General features: G+C 38.4%; 1 protein-coding gene across 1 annotated transcript in view; it reads right to left on the reverse strand.

Moving 5' to 3' along the window:
• Positions 1 to 3,674: 3,674 nt before the first annotated feature.
• The window catches only part of VAPA (VAMP associated protein A), a 28,784-nt gene continuing 7,253 nt past the window's right edge, over positions 3,675 to 25,205 (reverse strand). Inside the window, exons 2-6 of the mRNA XM_084512032.1 lie at positions 15,943 to 16,095; positions 10,719 to 10,822; positions 9,001 to 9,081; positions 5,400 to 5,576; positions 3,675 to 4,457 (exon numbers count right to left, since the gene is read on the reverse strand). Coding sequence (XP_084368158.1) covers positions 4,299 to 4,457; positions 5,400 to 5,576; positions 9,001 to 9,081; positions 10,719 to 10,822; positions 15,943 to 16,095 — 674 coding nt within the window. The 3' untranslated portion in view covers positions 3,675 to 4,298. The remainder of the gene's footprint in view (positions 4,458 to 5,399; positions 5,577 to 9,000; positions 9,082 to 10,718; positions 10,823 to 15,942; positions 16,096 to 25,205) is intronic.

Raw genomic sequence — 25,205 nt, forward strand, 5'->3', positions numbered from 1 at the left:
GGCAGCGTTATCAGCGTTACATAAACTGGTACAAAGCTTTAGACAAAACAGCACTCTAACGTGGTGGGAGATGCTTATACAATTGAAATTAAACACCATTTGCCCAAGATGAAAAATCTGATTTCATCCAAATCGCTTCCCAAATCTGGTTCACTGCACAAACACACAAACCCCCATCACAGCAAGAGAGGAAGAAGTACTTGTATCTAGCAGCACTGAGAAAGTAGATAAAAGACAAAAGTCATGTTGCTTTTGTACAAGACCTCATTTCTACTTCGCCATTTGTCATTTAAAGGCAAAAAAATAAAAAATAAAACAACAACACTATCGCTGCCTATGCTTATGCAAATCTCTTAGCAAATTTTCTTAAACACGCACACCCTGCACCCAAGACCAAAAGCACAGCAGACCAACTCCAGTGATATGCTTGGTTACACGACTTGAGAGCCCTGGAAAAGAAGTTCAGACAGGAAAGAAAGAGATCAGTCTCGTTTGTCATTAGTTTCAACCCTTCCAACAGGAGCCCAATCCCTTGAAAAGACAGACTTCTGTACTGAACACCCCATCTCGGCCAACATTTTAGCATGCCACCGGAGTAACGCTGCCAGTCTCTGGGGGCAGCAGCCATCTGTGCTACCAAGGAGCTTCCAGCACACAGCCCCGTAAAGGCACTCACCAGGAACCAGCACAGAAAGCAAAGCAGTGAAGTACAACGTTCACAGAAACATGGCTAAAAAGGCAAAGTGCAGAAGTTTATCCCACCTGTAAACACGAAGAGCAGGACATTTTAATATTAGTGTTTATCAGGGCTGCTCTGTAACACAGAGGTCTCATTCCATCTTTTGCCAGAGTTTGCCCTGGAAAGTCTGTTCAACCAAAAACGTTTGGGACTCCAGACTGGAAAAGAAAAACTCTTTGAAATGATTATTGTAAATGTGACAGGTCATCAGCATCCCCAGTGCTGGGTGGATTCAATCACCTGCTCTTCTTTCCAGCAGCAAATCTTCATCCAAGCCAGCTCCCTGCTACTTACTAGCAGTACCAAGCAGCAGGGCAGTTACACCACCTTCAGGGACCTAGATACACCTATTCAGCATCCTAAAGTCTACAGAACGTAAATATTCGGGAGAAGTTTCAAAATTTTTAAAAAAAAGGACACTACTACATTTTCAATGGTTTATTAACACTTCAGCTTTTAATATCTTTGAGGAAGGCCTGAAAAATAAGCTTTACTTATTGACTTTGTCTTTTCCCCCTTTGGCAAGATGTCATCTTCCACCTCCTCCCTCCACCCCTTCTCCTCCCGAGAGGATAATCAACTTTCAAGCTAGTGTTTGGTTGCTTCTCATATATAAATCGGTTTCAATCATAGCAGCAGAGACATGCAAGCCTGGACAACAGTTTGTCAACAGCTTTTCAAGAATGAGTAGAACAGCACAAATAAATTGTGCGTTGATGCAAATAACTTTTTAAAATGAACTTCATATACATATATGGATTTTTAAATGTGGGTTAAATTTGGTGTCCAGAATTACTACAGAAGCTGTATTTTCTATTTAACAAGGCTTTTTTTTTTTTCTCACCTGAACCATCACACTACCCTTTTGTAAAGTGATATATTCAGAAAAACTTTTAAAGTAACGCTTTGATACTGTATACTTGTTCCATCTTGTCCTTTTGAGAAAGCGAAATGGGACTTGTGATGCATATTTAACTGAAGTTACACATGTAGCCTCACATGACTTCATGGGCATTGCCATCTGATCTTATCACTAGGAGCAGCGGAGGCTGTATTTCCCCATGCTTACATACACAAGTAAGCAGGCAGACAAAGCAAGAAGTTCTAACCATTTCAGGAACAAAGACAAACAATTTAATCCATATTACATAATTCACTGAATACAGTTGATCTCATCCAAAGTGACTCCTGAGAGCAAAAAAGTTGTAGCATTACATTTTATATACAGCTATGAAGGGATTACTGGAAACCAAGACAGTCTCCTTATACCATTAGTAAGCACACTGCTGCACACTTTCACTTTGAAGACATCACTCAAACCATGACCAATTTTTACAACCACCCATTCAGTATTTATGGAGAGAATTTATTTCAATCCAATTTTATCTGATTTTTTTCCTTTTCACTGCGGCCAGACATCAAAACCTGAGTCGGCCACATTGAGCAATTACTCTTTTTTCTATCTTCAAGTCCTGAAAGTGCTAGCTACCCTTGAAAACCTCTGTACAATATGCTGTAAACATTTTAAGATCTTCCAGGGGATTTTTTTTCCTTCAGTGCAGGATTAACTGCTCTGTCTCAAGCAAACTACATCCTGCACACTTATTGCCTTCATTATTTTCCACGTAATCACTTTGGAACGGGCTATGGAAGTTTGATGCGTTAATGTTCTGTTCGAGAAAAAATTGGGAGAATTACACCATTCTGAACCAGCGGAACCAAAATAATCAAGACCTTAACAGAACGTTTCCAGTCACTGGGATGGAAGGCAACTTGAATGCAGACACTGGAACAAGTAATTGGAAACACCTGTGCTCGCATGCTTAAGTGAAAATAAGCAGTTTTTTGTATTTTCTTCATCTTCCTTGCACATATGCAAAATTTTATAAAAAGTTTATCACAGAGAACAATAACAGAACATGATGTAATTATAGTTTTCTTTAAAAAAAATCACTAGAAATCAAAGGCAACCAAGATAATGTACATCTTCTCTAGAACATTTTTCTCATCTACACAATGTGTGCATATACCAAGGTCTAACACACTTAGCTGCACCACATCAAGTCAAGCTGTCCAAAAGCATACACAATTTCGCTTACAGGAGTATATCCCTTCCATAATTTTTCAGTTTACAAGTAATTCCCTGTATTGGATTAAGCTTAGTCAAAAGTACAGATAATATTTTGTTCCATTACTACTGTTTGTTTTTATGATATTCAGAGATGAGGCAAGACATGAGATTAAGTGCAGGGAAGCATTTTAGACCCCCAAAAACGCATTCATTGAAACTTAGCTATATATATGGTTAACACAGGTAGGTCTGCCAAGAGTTGCATAAAAATGACTTTCATTTTCAACACGTGAGCAACTAAGACTCACTCGGCAAATATCAACTCTTCCGCATCATGGAATTCATTATGGGTGTCTCAATCATCCAAATCGCTTTTTGAGCATCGGCTAAAATGGAACTACAAACCATAATTTGGTATACGTGAATTAAGTACCTTTATGGAAGTCAAAGGAGAAAAATGTTGACTCTTGGAAGACACCCAAAAGATCCAACGATGGAACAAAAGGTTGATTATTACACTTCCGCACAATGCAAGCTAATTCTTAATATATCGAAAACATTCAAGTCTGGTATTTGTACCTGCTGGATATCCAAATTATTCTGTCCCAAAACGAGTTTGACAATTATCCCCTCTATAGCTGAAAGCAGCCAGAAAACAGTTCATTTTTTTTAAACAAACAGAATGGAACCCCCTTTTTTTTTTTTTTTCCTCCAAGCTTCAATAACAACAGTCTAAGCCAGAGACTTATGCAAATAAACTTCAAAATAGCCATTTGTTACAAGCAGCAAATTGCCATGAACAATTAACTTGTTAGGAATCCCTTCTAAAAGTACGACACACACAAACAGGCTACCCAGCAGAAAATCTGTTAACAATTTTATTTCTTTTGTAATGTTAAATATTATGGGACAGGATTGTAAGGATGAAGAACTCTCAACAATGCCTCATGAGGGATAAGAAAGAAATTCTGCCATGATATTAGCAAAGTAATGTAAGGAGAAAATTTACACAGTAAGAGGCACCATTTCCCCCAGAATACCTCTTGTCATATTCCTGAATGAGTGGGATTAGCAATCTAATAAATCATTTTTTCAAGAGGTAACAGCAACAGATAAAATTTTTAAGGATTATTAAAATAACATTTACAAGACTCTGAACAATTTTTGAACTCTTATTAAAACCACAGAAAGAAAGAACAATTCTTTATTTATGAATTTTCATAAAGGACTGACTGTGCAACTGACACTTGCTATTGATGACTTAATGTACAATTTTGTCCAGTAGCCGAACAGTTTGTCTTTTTAGATTGTGTTTTCTAACCGTGCGAGATCATTAAAGGCAAAGCCTGTTATGATGCTGTACACAAAAATGGTCACTTGGGCCATACTACCAATGAAGTGGTAGGTAAACAAATCTTTTTTTTCTGGCCAAGAAAAAAAAAAAAAAGAAGCTGCATTTTGCATGCATGCTTCTCTCACTCATTCTTTCTACAAGATGAATTTCCCTAGAAAGAATCCAATGAAAATGGCTGCAATTACAACAAGAAGTGATGGAAGAGAATTAGAGCCATTATCTCTGAGAGCCAAAGCTGTGGGTGATCCAGATTTATCCGAGTGTGCTACCTTTCTGAGCCTCAAGCCTTCATCCTGAAAGGGGGAGAAAAACAAAAACACAGATGGAAGAAAATTATGAAGACATCTTCTTTACAATTACATAAAACCTAACTCAAAAGCCAAATCTACTGGTGAACATTTCTATAAAGAAAATAATTTGAAAAATAATATTACATCATACCAAAAGCCAGGATCTGAACACAGCAAACCAGAACATTTTGAATAAGTATAGGCAATCCAGTGCTTTGCTTAAGATTCTGAAATTCTTGCTAGTCACACTGAAGAATCCATCTTTTGCTTACTATGTAAGAATTAAACAGCAGTAATTCCTTATTGTTAAGGAGAATCATCTTCTCTTTGTCTTATTTTTCCAAATAGTCCCATATCAGCAGAGTTACAGGTGTAGAAACATCATTATTTATGAGTCCTTTAAAAGGCTACTGCTGCCAATGAATTTTTTAGATACCCAAAAGCAAACAGACAGAATAGTCATGTAAGAACCACTTATCAATTAGTTACAGATTATTGAAAGGGCACCTTTCCATAAAGGTACTAGAAAGTATTGTTTGCTTACCTCCTCTGGCCAACCAATTGTCCTTGTTCACTAACAATGTGCAACAGAGTTACCATTTTGGATCTCATTTACTCATTCTTAAGAATGAATAATAATATGCTTTTATTTAAAACTCATTATTAAATCTAAATTAAGAGATACAGAAAGTTAACTTAAAACCACCTTCAATGGGCCTATATTTACTGCTTTTCTTTGAAGAAAATGGTGTAGCTTCCGTATCTCATCCATGACAATCCCAAAGACCCAACGACTGAGAAGTATAAAATACACAGAATCAATCTTGACATCCCAACAATTGCAGCTACTTTCTGCAACATGCATTTCTAAGCCTAATCACAAGCCAGACTTTTCACTCAAGACGAGCGAAGCCACTTCAACGCAAACATGGAAGCAGAACTTACTCTCAGGTGCCGATTTTCTTCCGACAGCTTCATAACCTCTGCTTGAAGTCGTTTGCACTCCTCCACTAGCTTCCTTGTTTCAGTATCGTTAAGTGAAACACTATGTGGTTTTGGCATCGGTCCATCCTGCTTAGATGCATTCTGTACTGGAGCGGGTTTGCTTGCATCTATATCATTCTACAAATATTAAGAACGACTTGAGAATTTTACTTATCTAGAGAAAAATTACCCACAGCTTAAAATTGGAACAACCCAGCTATTAATATAGTTCTATTGAGTTTATACGTAAAATGATCTGAATAAAAGACTTCTTTTACTGGTTCATTTCCAGTTAGCACAAGTATTGGAAAGCAAGACGAGACTGAACTTTTTACATCTGGTACTAAATGCCACTGGGACAAAAACAAATACTTCAGCTGCTTCACACTGACCCAGTAAGCATGCAAAAGATGGCATAGGATACATCACGCAGCATTTGAACTTGACAGAAAAAAAATAAGCAGAAAAGGACATGCAGGAACAGCACAAAGCTGCACTGAGGTTCAGATTACACACTGGGAAAAACTTCTTTACTGTGAAGGTGGTCAAACACTGACACAGGCTTGTTATCAACGTGGTTGATGCCCTGTGCCTGTCAGTGATCAAGAGCCATGTGGACAATGCCCTCAGTAATATGCTTTAACTTTTGGTTAGTCCTAAGTGCTCAAGCAGTTGGCCTACATGATGCTTGAAGAATTAGTCCAGTTGGAAGGACCTATCTTATTCAAAAAGGAAACAATTAAAGCTGCAATAGTAAGAAGCAGAACAAAGTAGAAAGAAAACAGGTTGTATTACAACTAACATAATGTATGGCTGAGATATTTTGCATTTTGAGAGCCTCTTACTAGAGAGAAATTCAAGTTTTGTGCAAACATGGGATCAAAGTTTCAGATCATCTCTGCAATACGCAATACTAATTTTGGACACAAGTAAAGAGTAGCACAAAAAGCTGCCAGAAAGCCATAAATAAACATAAAAATATAGTTCCCACTGCTCTGCTCAAGGCAGACAGTGATCTTCAGTAGTCAGTAACAATTGAATGGATTCAACTGTATAGCTCAGGTTACCATTCACAAAAAAAAAAACCACCATTCCCATGGCAGTACATTCAAGCTTCTCTATTTTTACTTGATTGGCTATACAGCTACATCACTTAGAGCACCACTGCACTGCATGTGGAGCAGCCCACTCTGAATATAACAGAAAACCTATTAAAAAGTAACATATATATGTACAAACAAAACAGCTTTAAAAAAAATCTGATTTCCAAGATTCTCTTTAGTTCCTATACAAACAGCAATTATTCGGGCTATAGCATCTACTTGCATTTTACACCTTTCTACACAAGTAATCCTAACTAGATTTAGAAAGACCAACATACTTGTATCATGAGTAAACAGAGAAAGATGTATCGCTTTTTTCTCTGGCTCACTAGCTAAACTGAACTCCTTTAGTAGTACTGAAACATCAATAGAGACCTAAGACTTATCTCCCTGGAGCAAACCTCCTTTGCTGCCTGACCTCAGTGACTGGTTCCTTCATGTCTATCTTCTGGCTATGACTGGTAGGCATCTGAAGAAAGAGGTTGCTGACTGAAGTACTTGCATCCTGAGGTGGTATGTGAGCCTTGCCCTCAGGTCTTGGCACATTTCTCATTGCAAGACTTAACTGAGTGACTAAATCAACTCCTTAAGCATTAGGTTTTGCAACCCCATGCTGCTACTCAGAAAAATATAAAGATTAGGTACAGTCAACACTATAAATGCATTAAAGAAAAATATAAAAGGAGTTAGCTCTGTAAGAAAGCATTACATTTCTCTCACATTTATTGTAAAACTAAAAGCAAGTGTGATTTTCTTATATCTAGAATGTAATTTAGTAAGAGGGTAAGAAACACAGAAGGTAGCCAGCTAAGTACTTTGATAATTAATGCTTAAAATTTACAGTTTTAGCATTTCACATACACAGGCAGCTTACAGCTGAATAAAAGCCTGCATCTCAAATTAATCTTTACCAAAAAAAAAAGACCATTATACTGACCATATTACCCTCACATTACACTCCAAAAACTGTATTAGAAGAATGGTTGCAAAGACAACTATTAGCCAGCCAGCAGACTTCATGAAGATCCTTTATGCATACAAATTATGAGATTTTACATGCATGGATTCATGCTACTTCCACCCAACACACCTTACAGACTGCACAGTTAAAACAGAAAAGCCAAAGCCACAAATTGAATAAGGTTGTTTATAGACATCCTGCATTAGCACTCTAATTCACAATGCTAAAAGCAGCACCAAAAAAAAATAAAAGGTAAATAAGGAAGAATGTACAGTATTAAGATTCAGTAATCAGAAGAATGAGGGTAAAATGTGTAACGTGTAAGAATTTCAGCCATATTACACAAAGCTTCAGGACAACAGACAGTTAACTATTATTCCAAACACCAGGCAGCATAAAAACAGACATCTTCAGTCCATATACAATGAAATTGTCATCTCCTACACAAATGGAATTGATTTTGTTTGAAGTCAGAAGCATGAAAGAGCTAATGGGATTTTTTAATTTTTTGGTCTGATTACCTGTCTGTACCACTACCTTAAAAGATGCATTTAGGATTCCCAGCGCATGTATTAATTTCTAATCAGTACTTCCTTTTCTCATTCAGCTGAATTAGAAAGAGAATTTTTAAAACTGAAAAGCACTTCATACTTTAAAAAGCAAATGATCCAATTTGCTTTTCCCTGTATGCGGTACTGAAGACTCTGCTTTTATCTGACAGCATTATAATGCTAAAGCAAATCAGTAATATGAATAATGAAAGGACAATATTTTTTGGCAATGGTTCAAACTATTTGAAATGAAGCTAGCATGGCAATTATAAGGTAAAGGACAACGCTGACTTGTTTGTGCTGCAACACAGAAGCCATGCATACTGCATATCAGTATTCATACTGAACTAAAATATAAATCACCCCATACAGCATTATGCATATCGACAACAGTGTAATTTGGAGTTGTTTCTCTCCATAATCTCCAAACTAGTAGTAGAAGCAGTAAATAAAAACTGTGTATTAAAAATAATTTTGTCAAATGTTTAAATCTGCCTTCTACTTGAAGATTCATCTCAGCTGATTCTCAGACACCAGAGTTTAGACTTACCTCAACTTACTTCAGCCTTCTAGATAACCTGTACCTAAAACTAGTTTCCGTAAAAGGCAGAAAGACAGGGAAGGCAAACCTAGAGGTACAAATTCTAAGCATGTACCTTTGCCATGTGCTAGAAGTAGGGAGCTCAGCTGCATGAACTGATAGCATAGCACATATGAATGGCTACAAGAGGCAGCCATTACACAATGTTTTCATGTGAATATCAGGGCCCCGTGAAAACACGTGCCTGAGAAGTTATATACCAAACACCTCTCCCATCCATTTAACCAAGTTTAAACTCTAAACATCCACTTAACCATCAAATCAAATAGATTTTAAAAAGTTCAAAACAAATTTCTGAAAGATCATAAGTCAGTGTATGACAGTTTCTTACTCTTTTCTTACTTACCAGTTTATCATTTTCGTTGGGCATTTCAAACACACATCTCAATTTGGAGTCCATTAGCTCATCGGGCTTTGCTTCTTTCCACTAAAACAATTAATATAGTTACTTAATGAGCCAGTCGTGCAAAGATACAAATAGTTCAAAACCTTGTTCTTAGAACTTCCCTATAGCCCTACAAAGCTGAATGCTGTTCTTGCCCTAGCTGCAATTTTCAGACTTGCAACTTTCAACTTTCAGACAGAACAACAGTTCTGTCCACTTTAGATTACTCTGTAAGTAACGAGAGGCAGAGATGGTTTAACTTAAGTCTGGAAATGGAATCGAGTGAACTGAATGCCAGGATGGATCCAGAAGTTTGTAGGGCACAACAGGTGGGACAGCAGAGTGGTTTCCTTAACACAATCAGGAAAAAAAAAGTACCACCTGAGTTGGCCTAAGAACAAAGCCATACCGCTGCTTGGTAAATGTTCTCATGTCCTATTTCAGAAGCATCAATTTTAAACAAAAGAATGAAAGACACATTTATTGATTCTATACTTAACTCCAGAGTAAATTCCTTTTTATTTTTTTTTCCACCAGTGGCTATAATTGTGCAGTAACTTGTAACTACAATTACTGATTTTCTGCAAGATTTGTTTCTCAGTATTCTATACTTTTAACAACCAAGAAAGCTGTTATTTTCAAGGTATTTCTAAAGTGGATTTTTATATCCTCCCCAAATAGTTACGCTTCACTTACCATACATAACCAAGAGCTACCAGCACATATTAAGTAAACCAGACCAACAAGAGAGATGTTATCTTTGTAGCTACACATCTCAAAAGCTTAACAAAAATTTTTCCGTTTCCAGTGGAAAGAGATGCCATAATAATCTTTGCCTTCACATGTAAGGGAAGAGAGCCTAAGCTGTCGGAGGTCTAGTGAATTTCAGTAATTTATAAAATATGGATAAAAAGTTTTGTTTGCCCTCCTCTACCTTGAGTAAACACTGAACCACATGATTAACCATATGAACTTGGGGGTCCTTAGAACAGTTTCTAGAGACAGAAGCCCTGCATCATACACCTGGACCCTAATAAAAATGCTAATAGGAACCCACGTATACCCTGAAGGGCATGTTCTGACTGAAGACTTCTCTTCCTTGTAATGTCAGAGAAAGGTGTCCTTATTTCTGAACTACAATGCACAAACTTAATTCTCTTCTTCCTGGATCTTTTGTCAGACCAGTCCAACCCAAGAATTGAACCTACAACCTGTTCTATTAAAAAATAAAATCTATCGTTTGTGCTGTGTTTAGCCACTTGGTATCTCATAGAGAGACAGTGTAGTCTTGCAAATGTTTCAATTTCTTAGGATACTATTCAACTTTTTAGACCTAATGTGTCTATTTCATGCAACTTCAGGCTTGCTGCTTCCATATACTGGATTCCCTCATATAAAACCTGTTTCTTCAGTTCCAATAAACTGCTTATCACATACAACATGACCATGCTTTAGCACTGACATGACTTTAGCTTTGATATAGTACTACTTCTATTCAATCCGTCCACTAGACAAGTTCCAAGAACTGAGTTTGTATTTAATATTAAAAACCCTGAATCACTTACGGAAGACGTTTCTCCAAAAAAATAATTTAAAAAACGTGATTCACTTAAGACTAAATTTTTAAATAAATAAGCAAATGCAAACTACAATAGTTATTCTACCCCTGTTTTACTTACCACTGCCTCCATATCTGAAATATTTGATGGTGCGTAGATCGTTTGTACCATAAACTTGTGTTTACTCTTCTCATTTGGGTCATAGTCAAAAGGTTGCAGCATTACTATACAAAAGAATAAAAAAGAAATCAGTGATCCTCCAGCTAATCACTGTAATAAACATGCCATATGCTTTCGGTTCGTTTCTCAGTGAACAGACACTGAAAGTTAAAACATGAAGGCAATGTTGAAAATAGTGCAGATGTAAGAAGTTTCCTTTCATTACTTGCTACAGTGTACAACCATTAAAAACCTTAAGTTTTTCAGAGTCTAGAATAGCTTAAAAAATTACTTCTGCAATTACTATAACTAGAAGACATTTAATATACAAGTGAGAACAAACATATCCTGACTCTTCTGTGGAATAGATAAATTTTGTGATTACGTAAATGCAAACATAGAAGAACGATGGTATACATTATGACATTTACTCAGGGGAAAGGAAAAAAAAAAACTTACATTAGACAGACCACCAGTAGGGCAAGCTCAACTGACTAAATTGTATTAATCTAAGCTGGGAGCAAGACTACTAAAATACTTAACTCAAACCACAATTACTACAAGAGGTAAAGCTGCCTAGGGCTTTAATAATGCATCATTAGAACACTTTCAAATTCAGCTCTTGTAAGATTTATAGTGATTACTTACGGAATAACTACGTAACACATTTTATTCAGGTTTTGACATTGTTAAACTTAAGTCCAGCCCAACAGCTAATGTTTGCCCAAAAGCACTCCAAAATCCAGCTATGGATTTGAATTCTACAGCAAGTTTTGGTCCTCCACTACATTTTATGAGTGGACAAAGAGGGATGGGATTCAAAATCATGTTTGATGTAAAAGCAGTTTTAAGTGACACATTAAAATTAAATACATAATACCCTCTTTGTATTTTAACTGATGCGTTTTATCCCCGCACTGTCAGCCTTCAACATACTCTAATGCAGATTTTAAAAAACTTCCTGAATGAAACCAGATGCTTGTGACACAATATAGTTTGTGCTACAAGTACCAGAACTAGCATATGCGAGCAGTAGAGGGTACTTTTGTGATAAGACAGTTTCTGAATGAGAAGTCTTTTTACTGCACTCTTAGCTTTCCAAATTTGATAATTCAACTGGTCAAGTTGAACTCATGTTTTCAAAGTTATTATTTTGAAGTGTACATAAATTGGAAAAATGAATTACATCAGTAACAGTTCTCATTATCTCCATTATTACTACAACACTACAATATTTTTAAAAGAACACTTCAATTACAGAAGCACAGCACCTTCATCCATCCAAACTGTATAAAGCCATCAGGAGGTTGAGGTGTTTGTTGTTGTTGCTGTTTAAAAAACAGCCCAGAGTGGTTGTCAGCTCATTCTAGTATCATTATTTTGTGTGTGATTTCTTTAGTTCGAAGTGACTGAAAAGAGAACACCTATAATACCGTCCAGGAGAGTAAAGCAGGGGCATAGTATAAGGATTTGCAGAAATACCTGAATACACAAGGGTTGATAATAGTAGTGCTGGAGGACTAACTGAAATAGACAGAAGGATACATAACCAGCAGAGTCTACCTCCATCCTACTTCCATGGAATAGACCCTAATACAAACGGTCACTTTAGCCTCCTTGCTCACATTTCATCCTGGAGACAATTAGTTGACTCACTCCTGATGGGAGTCCCAGATAACAGAAGTTATATACACACATGCACACGTGTACACACTTGCAACTCTACCAGAGAACAAGGACTCAGAGTAAACTGTAGAGATAAATTATTTGACTTGTCTCCCACAGGAAGTGGATTCCACTTTAGAGCATCATTATATAAAAAGAAAAGAGAAACTTAAGCAATTTCAGATAAAGATTAAAAATGTGCATTACATTTATGGAGTCCTATCACCAGGAATCTGTATAGCCACCTATTTTACAGCAATGAAGAAACTAAAGCAGAAATATTTATTTAGCTAGGAAAACACACTGTACGCTCTGAATGAGTTTCCCATGTAATTCTAAAAAAGTTCCGTCTGTAGACTTCAATATTTTTACAATGCCCAACAATTCAGTTTTATTTTCCTCAATTCTGAATCTTCACTGCATGTATAGCTCAACATCCCCGCTTTCACACAGTGCAAGTTCTTCACAATAGAACTGAACTGCATTAGCTTATAAACTGGTAAGTACAGTATCAAAATGATTAACTTGGCCTCTCCAAATTCACCGGTACTTATGAAAAAGTTACTACTAAATTTAATTATACTGCAACCTAATTTTAGAGCTTATATACTAGTTACATGTTGCAGATGTTTGCTGCAGAATAGTTATCCAATGTTTTTCCTCCTCTAATGCTGCATACGGTATAATCAAATGATAATTAAATAATCTAGCATTCTATCTAGCAATCTGAATCAGATACATTCCACAAATAAAGCCCATATAGGAACTGCAGTATTTAACATGCTTTCAAACGATCCCACTTGCAAAGGCTTTGAAGTCAGGTTTCTTTAATCGTTGGCCTCACTTAGGTCCAGAATATAAATGATCTAACTAAAGGCTTCTTCCAAACATGGATGCTACAGCAATTTATCTCTAAGAATTGTTCCACCAACAGACCACAGAAAGAATGCAGTACTTTAGTTTCCCTACGCCAAGGGAACAGATGGAATAGCTTGAAAGACAGCAGAACCAGCTTTCCATCATCTGAGATCTTCCTCCTGTGCTGGCAGAATCCTTGGGTAACTAGTTAAATAACTTGGTGTTCTTTGACTACTAGGTAACAGCTGAAAATTTGACTGAATTGAAAAGCAGCAGAGAAAAAGATCAATGAATTCAAAGAGACATTCAAGCTATGTTAGGCTTTAAGTAATCATGGCAAACTCCATGAATATATGAAGCCACTGTTTTCAGCATATTCTCAGAACCCACGAGCTGTCGACATTATCAATTCTAAGAGTATTGCAAACAGGTATGAAAGCAAGACTCTTGTTAGTAAGCCTAAGTTTTCTACAGAGAAGGGCTTTATCTCCACAAAAACTATCTTAAATGGGTCTGAAACTCAGAAGGAAGAACAGTAACACGTAACAGTTGCAAAGAAAGAAAAATAACATTCTATAGTCTGGAAAGAAAAATCACCAGCAAACAATTAATATAGATGACACAGAAATAAATAGTTAATTTAGGTCATCGAGGTGAAGGGAAAGACATCCAAATCAACAGTAAAAAAGAGGTCCTACCAAATCCGTATTTTTGAAAAAAATATATAATGTGGTTAAAAAATAGTACCTTCTGTTTCACAATAGGATGATACACAAAATGTCTGTGGACTTCCTTAAAATGTCTATTAAATCACATCTCCAATAATGTACTTTAAAACTCCCTTGACCCTGAATTATCTGATGCATTATCTGGACTAGAGGCAGCTAACACTGTCAACATTTAGTTCTGAACAGAGTTTCAGCCATGGTATCCTACATTGATTTCCCTCTGCACAACAATGTGAGAGAAATCTATTTTTAATGATATGAACAATGAGTCAGCACTGAAAACATTCAGTAGAGAGATACAAGAGATAACAAAGTGGGTCAATAGAAAAAGTATCTGCGTACTTGGCTTACCAAGTAATTCAAAAGGAATTATATGCCCAAAACCAACAATTTGGGGAAGAAAACTTAAATTCTGAAAAGCATCTGTAATGACACATCTACATCTTGGAGTCTCTGTAGCTGAAAAACCGCATGAGACTCCATTAACACAGAAAAAACACTAACAAAGAGCCACTGCGGATGCAAAGTGGAAAATCACCCAGCTTTGATACTCTAATACATAGTTAACACAAATGTCTGTGAGTCAATGTTGAAAAGGAAAATAACCTAAGCTTTTGACTACAGGAATCTCTAAACAATTATCTCAATAAAATGATCTTTTGTCCACAAGACTCTGAACTGTCCCTGGCAAGCAATACTGGAGTTTTAAAAGGTCACATTCTACAGATCATATCGGATTAGAAAACTGGTGTCTCTCCTAAAAGGAAAGTTACTCTAAGGTTTTAATCCATCAACTTTGAAGTTTTCCTGAGTTATTTCTTGCAGCTTTTGAACATATCACCTAAAGCTAGTTCTTCAAATTCTTTTAAACTTCCCAGAGGGCTTAAGGGTATGAATATGAAAAGCTCTGAAGATTGCTCCTTGTTTCCCTTTGCTTTGCTATAGCTTTTCAGGGCTACTATGAGAATCATCAGCTTTCTAGGCTTAGAAGCTTATGGCTGTGTCACCCTTGATCTCTACAACCTATGAGACTACATCCATGTTGGGAAATATGACGGTTCCACAGAAAAGTAAGAGTTTCTCTCTTCTTACAGTCATAGGTTTGAGAATTCCCTTATTCAGATGATTCTTAACTCAAAAAGATTGGGAGAACAACCTACCAAAATAATTTACCAAGTCAGAAGAACAATACCTACTCTTTTCCCACTTTCTTGAGAATGTCTACTCCCATCATTCCTGACATCTGGTCTTTTTGCCACAGTACTGTCCAGTATAGGATTAGATTATTATATATCCAGCTCTCAAAATTCTGTTGATTGTCAGAATGAAGTATGTAAGCCAAACCTAGACGGAGTTTCACGGGGGGTGGAAATATTGTGTGGCTTCAAGGCTCACACTGCTGAGCACTAAAGATCCTTTTTTAATCCACACCCCAAAAACAGATTAAGAAGTGTCTCTAGAGTGAAACGTGATAGATTTGTCAAACCTAAGGGCTACAAAAGCTCTATCTAATATAACAGAAAATTTCCTTAAAAGAATTGATGGATTTCCACTTAGCACGTATTACTTAACACACTCATAACTCTTCTATTACGACAAGTTATGACACAATAGAGTTCAGACAATAGGGACCTGTACTATTCCAAACAACTATTCCACGGTTGTGGATGGATTTTTTTTTTAAACGCAATGAACTGTCAAATGTTGAACTTTAAACACATCAGAGCAGCCAAGCAATGTCCCACTTCACAATGGGAACATGAATACAGTTGTCTGAAGGTACTGTTAATGTCACTGCCCATTTCCAACTTTCCTTCCTCTTTAACACAGCAATAGCTGCAGGTAAACATGATAAACGACAAACAAATATTTTTGTACAGAGGTTTTTCATGCTTTAAAACATATAACCTACAACGATGTATATCTGCTCTTACCTGAAACAATTACAGATGATCCTGGGTCAATAATTCCACTGTTTGGCCTCACACAGTATCGACGAGGCGCTGTGGTCTTCACTTTGAAGCATACTTTTCTATCTGATGGATTTCGTAGCTTAAGATTTGTAGTTACTACGTCTGTAAAGGGACCTGGAAAAAAAAAAAAAGTCATTTTTGTTGTAAATATTCGTGTATCTCTGGAAGACAAGCCTGTTTATACAGTACAAATTACTCTTAAAATATAATTTAATGGCAACAGGCAGGTTAAATCATACATCTGCTAAGCACATATACCGTTACGTGCAAAGCATATTCCATCACCTTAGTTATAACAATATACATTAACGCAATGAACAAGTAAGTAGTATGACATATTCAAGCTGCTGGCACAAGGAGTTCATATATACATATAAAGAGAGAGGCATTTTTACGACTTAAACACAGACGTCATTATGCTAATTTTACCAAAGCTTTCCTAACACTGCACGTAACCAGTGGGTAATGATCATATGTGCAAGTAAATCTTGCTGGATTTTTCTCTAGGAATAGAAGCAATATGTACTTTGGAATTCTTTCAAGTGTTTATTACAGAAAGGAAACACTGTGATAATGAAATATACGAACTGCTCTTGAGATTTCAGCTTATGTTGGGCTTTGAGGTCCTACAGCCTTGACAGAAACATCACCCTCATCTTTTAAATTCAAAACAGGCAGGGAAGATGATACTCTGTTTATGTATATATTCCAACTCGTCCACCAAAAAGAAACTTCAGTTGCCATATTCACCTATCTAATGCAGTATATTCTCTAAACTGTGCCTATGTTAAACCATCAAGATAGAAACTGACTCTAGGGCTGGATTGGACGACAGAGGCTTAATTTCAATGTCAAGCTGTAAAAGCTCTTCTTCCAGAAGAGATCACCTCCAAGTGATATCATACGGTAACAGCAAAAAAGGTTCACAGCGTTCTCAGCTATGTTAATCTCCTTTATGTCATCTGAAAGCCAGAACGCACGGGCTCTATAAGAATGAACTTAGAAAATGGAACTGCATATGAACATGAAGTTAATTCAATAATACTTCATGTGTACATGAATTTTAAAGAAGCCTATTTTTCTTTAGACATTACAAATCAAATTACTACAAAATGCTTTTCACCATTATTGGAATAGCAACAACTACTTTTCCATTTAAAAAAGAAAGAGAGCAAACTTTAGATTATACAGGGTTGAAAACATACACGACCTGAGCAGGAAGGTAGGAATCCACCAACTGCGTAAGATAAAGGAAGTCAGAAAGTCAGGTCTCTTCTGGGACTTCTGTGGAATAATGTCTCCAGGACTCCTCTGAAGCCAACGGCACTATCACTAGCATGTTATTACACTAGAGGGCTCACTATCTGAGCAATGTCTTGATTTCTGTAACCCTCTTTCAGCCCGAATCCTTGATGTTGAGAGAGTGCTGAACACAGCCTTGACTTGAAACAATGAAATACAAATCGATAGAGGACGAACTGGGATTACTGAGAACAAGAACAGTCAGGTGGAGGTGAAGACACGTGTGAGCCAGTTTAAATTCGACAAGACTTCATTGGTGAGAAAATAGGAACTGGTACTACTTGTCTGAAAATGTCATTTCTCATCTGGCTTTATACGGTAGAGGAAGGTAATCAGCCTTTTAATCCACTGAAACTTGGCACGGGTCCCATGAGGAAGATTTACAAAACTACTTCAAAGTTTCCTGCCACTTGTCCCTTGTCGGCTCTTGCAGGATCCAGTTGCATTTACTTAGAGAGTTCAACCTAAAAATAACTCCCATAACCCACACCAGAAGCTGAACTAAAATCAGGTATCTGAATAACCCTCTAAGTCTGAGGCTGCTGATACACTCAGAAAAAAGACTGAATGCTTATTTTTTGAGCCATACAAACATTTTTAATAACTTAATTCCCGGTATTTTACTTAGAGCCACCTAGGCAGTGCCTCTGCAGTGCCCAGCAGCATAGGAAACCTTGAATTGGGCTTTCAGTCTTTTTTTTCCCCCTTTTGTTTTTGTTTGTCTATAATTGCAACTCTAGACAACCTGAGGTGCTCTGCTGTGCAATCTCCTCAACCACTGCTACAAGAAAAAATCAGGTCTAAGAAAAAAAGGCTCAGTTCAGAGGCTCATTTTGAAAGACACAGTCACCAAGTGGAGGAGGTCTACTACTCAAATAGCTTATCTCGAGACACAGAAACAGAGAATTTAGGAACTCGAGATCAACTTGTTTAAACTTATAAAAAAAATAAAAGATGTTCCAAGACATGAAAGGCCCCCTCACGCCTTCCTTCTCAGAGCCTGCATAATAAAGGCAAGATAGGAGTCAAAGCATTGTTAGGATTATTCTAATACTTCCTGGCAGTTCTAACACCACGGATGAAAAAAAGCCTGCTTTTGTTCTCCAGGTACAGACATGTAATGACCTCCTCTGCATTTCCCCAGCACTTCCCAAAAAGCAGCCTTCATCTCAGGAAGGTTTTTCAGCATCAGACACTTCTTCCAGAGTGGACTGAGATCTTTTCTCAAAGCCTTGGGCACCCTTTTGGCAGCCTTACCTTTCACCTGCTTTCCAAAAGCTTGAAAGGTGACAAGCTGCACAAAACCTCTCCAGACTCAAAACCATCAGAGTTAATAAATAGCTCCCAACAAACTGGTGTACAGAGGGACAACAAAAGAAAAATAAGACTGAATGGCACTGGTCCGGCAGTGCCCAGCTGTTCTGGTAGTTCAGTGACAGCACTGATCTTGGGCATGGGTAGGCAGGCATAGACTTTTCTGACACAGGGACAGGAAATCAGGGAAGAAAAGAAAATGATTAGCATTGTGAGGAGAAGCATGTTCTAAATTAGAATGACATATCCTTAAAAAAAAAAAAAAAAAAAAAGGCATGCAAGAGCAGAAAGGGATTCTGGAGTTCCCATTCACACAGACATATGTGACCCTACCCTTGAAAGAGTGGGGAAATAAAAGTCTAGCTGGCACCTACAGCCTGAGCACAAAATCTTAAATCATCAAATTTCCTTGAGAAAAACTAGAAGAGTGGGGCAAGAAAAAAACAGGAGTGAGAAACACTGGGCCATACCACACAGACTACATCTGAAGAAGCTATGGAAAAGAACACAGAGGCTAAGGTAGGAGGTAGGTGAAGACATTTTGGGCATGCACTGAGATGGACAAGAGCACGCCAACTTCATCTCAGGAAACACAGGTACATTACCATATTATTACATACAAAAATTATCTCACTCACCACTTGTGACACCCAGTCTAAACCTGGGTTGGTTTTATTTAAGCACTTAAACCTGTAACAAACTCACATAACTGTCCCCAGCACACAAAAACACCTTGTGAGTACTCATCTACTGTCTTTTGCCCAATTTCCATTGGAAACTATCTTTTTTTAATCTTAGATTTGTACAACTGAAGGCCATGGACTTTTGGATCTGCAACGAGGGTTTCCAGAAGCTGTGGTAATTTAACCATTAAAATCCTCAAGGTACACTGAATTAGCTGTGATGTACATATATCGATGTAACAGTGATGTGCATCGACAAGAGATCATTGCTTTTTAAACCTGTGATTCCAATCTAACAACTCCAGGGAGGCAGAGCTGTTTTAAAGGGGACTGGGAGTTCAGAAATCTGTTTAGCAGCATCGAGCCGAGACACCAACTCCAGCATCTTTCTAGAAGAAAAGCCGTGAAAGTGCCAGATAATTCCCACTGTTTTGAAAGGCACAGTGACAACCCACGCCAAGATCTCTCCTGTCTTTTTGACTTACGGCAGCCTTAGGAAGGAAGGACAGCCACCTGCCTCATCACATCGCAGAAACTCTAGAGCTCCAAAAAACACAAATGCGCTGCATCTCTCTTCCAGCAATCCTCCTGTGCAGCCACCACGAGATTAATGCCGGGGTTGCCTCTGGCAACCACGTATCTTGGACTAGAGCAGCTAGCAAGCAGGAGGAAGTGACACAGATTCTGCAGAGCCAGCTCCCACTGCTGAAATGCGGTCCCAAATTGCCTGGCTTGCCACATCCCGGCCTCGTACACTGCAGTAAAGCCAAGCCACGATGTTACAGGACAGGTAGGGTCTGCACAAAGATCTTTTGGGATGAATATTGTCATGTTTTCTCTTCAAATTCAGGTCTCCGGGTTCTGAGCACCAAGGCACCCTACTCCTGCCCAGAAAGGTCGAATATCAAGGGAAAAGGGTGACATGAATGTGCCTTGCTAGAGTGGGAAGGATGAGCTGAGAGGAGTCTCCTCAGTCCGTGGTACCCACAGGGGAGATCTGAGATTACAGCCAGTAATCTGCTCATTAACAGTACAGCACAAATGAACTGGAAGAATTTCTGGGAGGGGACAGGCTTGGTTCTTAGATGAGCCATTCAGAATTAGAACAGCTAGCAGAACGTATACAGAGACCCTGTTACAGAGCATCTCCCCTGCCTAGAATTAGGTAACAATTTATCATTGTATAACATTACAGCAGCTTGTACAAAAATAAGCACGTTTATTTAAAAAAAAAAAAAAACACTGAACAGCAGTTTCCATGAAACAGCTTAAATGTAAGTATGTTCTTCTCTTTAAGACACTGAACTGTAACTGTTATAGAAAGCTAAATACCTAAGCTGACTGCCAAAGGCACTCCATTTCATGCAGAGAACTGAAGATTATTTAAGCTGTAAACTGGCACATTAAAGTATTCAGCCACATCCAAAAAAAAAAAAAAATACAAGTATACATAAGGAAGCACACAAACAAGCAAAAAGACTACCAACTTCTAAAAAAGCATGAGTTGCAGCATTAACTTAGAGCTTGAACAAATAATTCTTTAAGTGCGATGCTGTTTTTTCCTCACCTTCCCAATTCTGGGAGCACTCAATCTATACGGAAGGCTTCAAGGTACCTTCCCCCAAATGTACTCAGGCAGGGTAGTTTTTGTCCAGCGCACAATAGAGTCAAGTTGGGCAGTCTGGTCTCCTCCACCAGACCAGCCACTTCATCCTAGCAGCTTACCAAGTTGGTCGAGCACGGCTTCCCCTTGGTGAAGCCACACTGACTACTCCTGATGACTTAACTTTCTTGCCCTTCACATGCCTGGAAATGCTTTCCGGGGTGAGCTGTTCCGTCACCTTCCCAGGAATCCAGGCGTAGCTGACCAGCCTGTAGTGCCTTGGGAACTCCTTCTTGCCCTTCTGAAAGATGGCAGTGAAATTTGCTTTCCTCCAGCCTCCTGGCACTTCTCCTTACCAGCAGATTGATGAAGTTTACAAGAGTGGCCCCACAATGACATCTGCCAGCTCCCTCGGCACCCCTGGGTGCATCCCATCAGTTTGCCTAAGTATTTCCTGACCTGATCTTCTTCCACCACAGGTAGGTCTTCCTTGCTCCAGATTTTCTCCCTGGTCTCTGGGATTCCTGAAGTGTGACTTCTGGTAATGAAGACTGAGGCAAAGAAGGTGTTAAGTACACAGCCTCTTACATGTCCTGTGTAACCAGGTCCCACATCTCCTTCAGCAGTAGGCACACATTTCCCTTTGTCACCGATGTATTTACAGAAGCCCTTCTTGTCATCCTTGACATTCCTGGCCAGGCTCAATTCCACTTGGGCTTAAGCCTTCTTAACCTAATGCCTGCATGTTAGGACAACCACTCTGTGCTCCTTCCAGGTCACCCAGCCTTTGCTTCTACCTTCTGTAAGCTCCCTTTTTGCACGTGAGTTTGGCCAGGAACACCTCGTTCATCCACACAGGTCCCTGTGCATTTTACCTGACTGCCTATCTGTTGGGATGGACTGCCCTTGAGCTAGGAGATGCTCTGGAAATACTAAGGAGCTCACAAAACGATCAGTGACTATGTTCTCCTGCATCTGGGACAAGCATCATAAACAGAAGTATTTCCAGAGACTCGCTGTGCTTTTAAAAAGGAGTTGCACCAGAACAACAAAAAAGCTCTGTTATAAGAACGGGCTGGACAGATGCTCAGTGATGTCCAACCCACAACGCACTGACACTGTGTGCAATGCACCAGGAGATATCAAGAGCTTTATGTATTAAGGTGTTTCTCTTTTGGTTTTAAATCGATTGAAATAGCCTTTGTGATATGTGCCTACCGTCTTCAAATATATGAATACTGATTGCAGTAAATTAAAAATAAGAATTATTTCACAAAGGACTTGGAGATGGCAGCTCATTCTGCTTTGCCTACAGTCTGATACTCCAGCTTTCTTTCCCTGTACAAAGAACACTCCTGCCCTCTTCACCTCCAGATTTTTCCTCTTAAGTTTATCCAATTATTTTAGAAGCCCCGAGAAACATTTCTATTTCAGGTTCTACTACAGAAGCATATTTATTTTAAAAGATATAATGAGAAGGAAAAGAAAAAAGGTGAATTGCCAAAATTAAGCTGAAAATTGCATATTACTGGCAAACAAAAATCAATAGTGAAAGAAATGAAGGCAAGATGTCTAAAAAAAGACCAGCATCCAGTAGCGATTTGAACTACCTGACTGTCAGACAAGCACACTTAAAATATAAACAATGCATTTGATTGCTTCAAATGGGATTTCATAGTTCTGAAGAAAAGCATATGTGAAAGAGCTGGCACAAAAAAAATAAGAGCAAGAAAATATTGTTTCTCTCCATAAATGACTTCTAAGCAATTAATATTCAAATCTTTGCGAAAACAATCTAAAAAGAATCCATAACAGTTATTTTCAAGGAACATCATTCCTTTTTCTCTTGAAATACCAAAAACACGATCATTCAAATATCCTATAAACTCAGCTGGAAGAAAAATTCCTACTCTAACAAATCACCGGTGTTAAATTTATTCATGGTCTACAAAGCGTAATAGCTTAGGTTTCATGAATTAATACTTCAGCATTATAACTCTGAACGATGAGGAATAATCAGTGGATGAAGTTGCAAGATTACTAGTATCTACAAATAGTCACTGCTCTCAGGTACATATCCATATATCAGAGCAAAAATACAGGATCTCTCTCTTCTTATGCTACCCTGGTGCTTCAGAAATAACTCTTAATTTTATCATCAATCTGTACATAAATAACACAATCCAAAAAAACAAACAAAAAAAAAAACACTTTATAAGAAAGCTGACAGGCCTCAACATCCACAGCCCCCCAGCAGGCTGATTCCAGGCTAGCACTATTCATCATGGGGTAACAACAGATATTATCTGTGCTCCTCACACCAGCACACTGATGGTAGAGATCTGTCAAAGATTTTTTCTTCGGAAAAAAAAATGCTCAGACAATGCCCATTTTTAATCCTAAAAGAGCTTGTATTCCTCTGTCAAAGCGGCGAGGAGAGCATATATAAGGCTATACAGCTTGCTAGAGGTGCTTGCACTGATGCTAACATACATGCTCTCACCGGGGGCTGGTAGAAGGGAAATGGGAATTGAGATCTGTTGCCTGCCTTTCTGACAGAAAAAAGACAGAAACACAATACAACGGCATTTCAAACCAGACAAAACAAACATTCTTTCTCCTTGTATTCTCTTCCTGGATCAGAATTTCACATTCACCCCAGATTGTTCCTGATATGCTGTTAGTGGCCAAAAAAAAAAAAACCATGGTAAAAGCACAATGAGCATCTATCTCAAGGGTAAAGTGCAGCCATAGATGGCTATCATGAATTCTGGTAAACAGAACATTATCTGCTTTACAGAATGGCAAGAATACAGGCTAAAAGGAGATGGTAAATATGGACAAAGGTTTCCTTAGACTCAACAGCACTACCAATAACACAACGTAACATGGAATAACTTCGTCCAAAGACATTAATGCCCGTGTTTAGTTTAAGCTTTAAAACCTAGCAGACCTAGGTTTTAAGTCTGTTTATGTCTGTTCTTGATATTTTTCCTAGTGAAAGAGTCCCATTATCGAATAAATGCCATGTTACCAGTGTCAAAGGCAATCTTGCTACTTCAACTTAACCTCCAGGTTATTGTGAATTCCCGACTTGCAATTTAGCTCCATTTGGTTGGTTGTGCTGTTGTTCTTACACAAGACACGCTAAGCATACTAAAACTGGTAGCTCATAACTCTACTAGTTAAGTCTTAAGAATCTAGCAATAAAGCATTATTCACCCCAAAGCATTCTCTGTTGAAAAAAAAACAAAAGCAGTAGAAATATTTTACTACTGATAAATATGAACACTTAAAACAGCAAATGATGCTTAAAGTCCTGAAACAACTGGTAATACGTACAAGCAATCTAGTTCAGTAAGGGCTGGGTTATAAACCCTTCCTGCTGGAGCAACTCTTTACTTGAATGAGGCAAGATAACTAATGAATTTGATAATTACGAAGGCTCTTAGATTTCAAAGAACACTAGCCCATTTGAACAACAGAGCTGGATACACAAGTAACTGTCCCCTTTCTTCCTTTGAACTTTCTTTGTATTTTAACCTGCTATAGCTTACAGAAGCTTTCAGGGATGCTGAAACAGCCAGATCTGCTGCTTAAAATTTCCAAGCATACAGCAGCTCAACTACCCAACCTCCAATTGGATACACCTGTCTGATCTGAATCGCAATATTCAAGACACACTTCAAACCATCCAGCGGTAATCAGAATATGTGTAATTATCTCAGCTGACAGCTGCAATGGCACACAGTATGCTGCAGCAAGGCTGATTTCCTTGCAGGCTTGACCAAAAGCAGTGTGCTCAAAGAACTGGACATCAGAAGCCGGACTCAAACATGCTGCAAGAACACCAAAACCCTCCTGCTTTTCACCAGTTTCCCTGAAGGTACTATCCAAACAGCACAACGGAGTAATTTTGATAAATAAATGTAGCACAAATAGCATCCAGCCTCACAGAAGAGGCACACCCAGCTAAACGGGCTCACGTATCAGGCATTAAAATGCTCAGCGTGCAGATGCAGCTAGTGCTGGGCCACCTCCCAAAGGCGTGAGCAGCCCACTCCAATCTCAGGGTGACCTCTCATTCTCCAGAAGCAGAGCCCAGGCCTCTGACATCTCACCTCTCTGGAAGCCAAGTTCACCAGACCCTACCATTAACTCAGGAAACAAACATCTGCTTTCAGCTGGACGTGGTGATGACCCCCTCGCTCTGACAAGATCCCCATTCTCTCCCTGTCTTCCCATCACAGCATCATGCTGAGAGACACAGCCCCGCTGCAGGACCAGGCAGCTCACTTCTACAGCAGCAGCAAGAGCCCCAA

The sequence above is a fragment of the Aythya ferina genome, assembly GCF_964211825.1.
Source record: "Aythya ferina genome assembly, chromosome: 2".
Classification (NCBI taxonomy): Eukaryota; Metazoa; Chordata; class Aves; order Anseriformes; family Anatidae; genus Aythya; species Aythya ferina.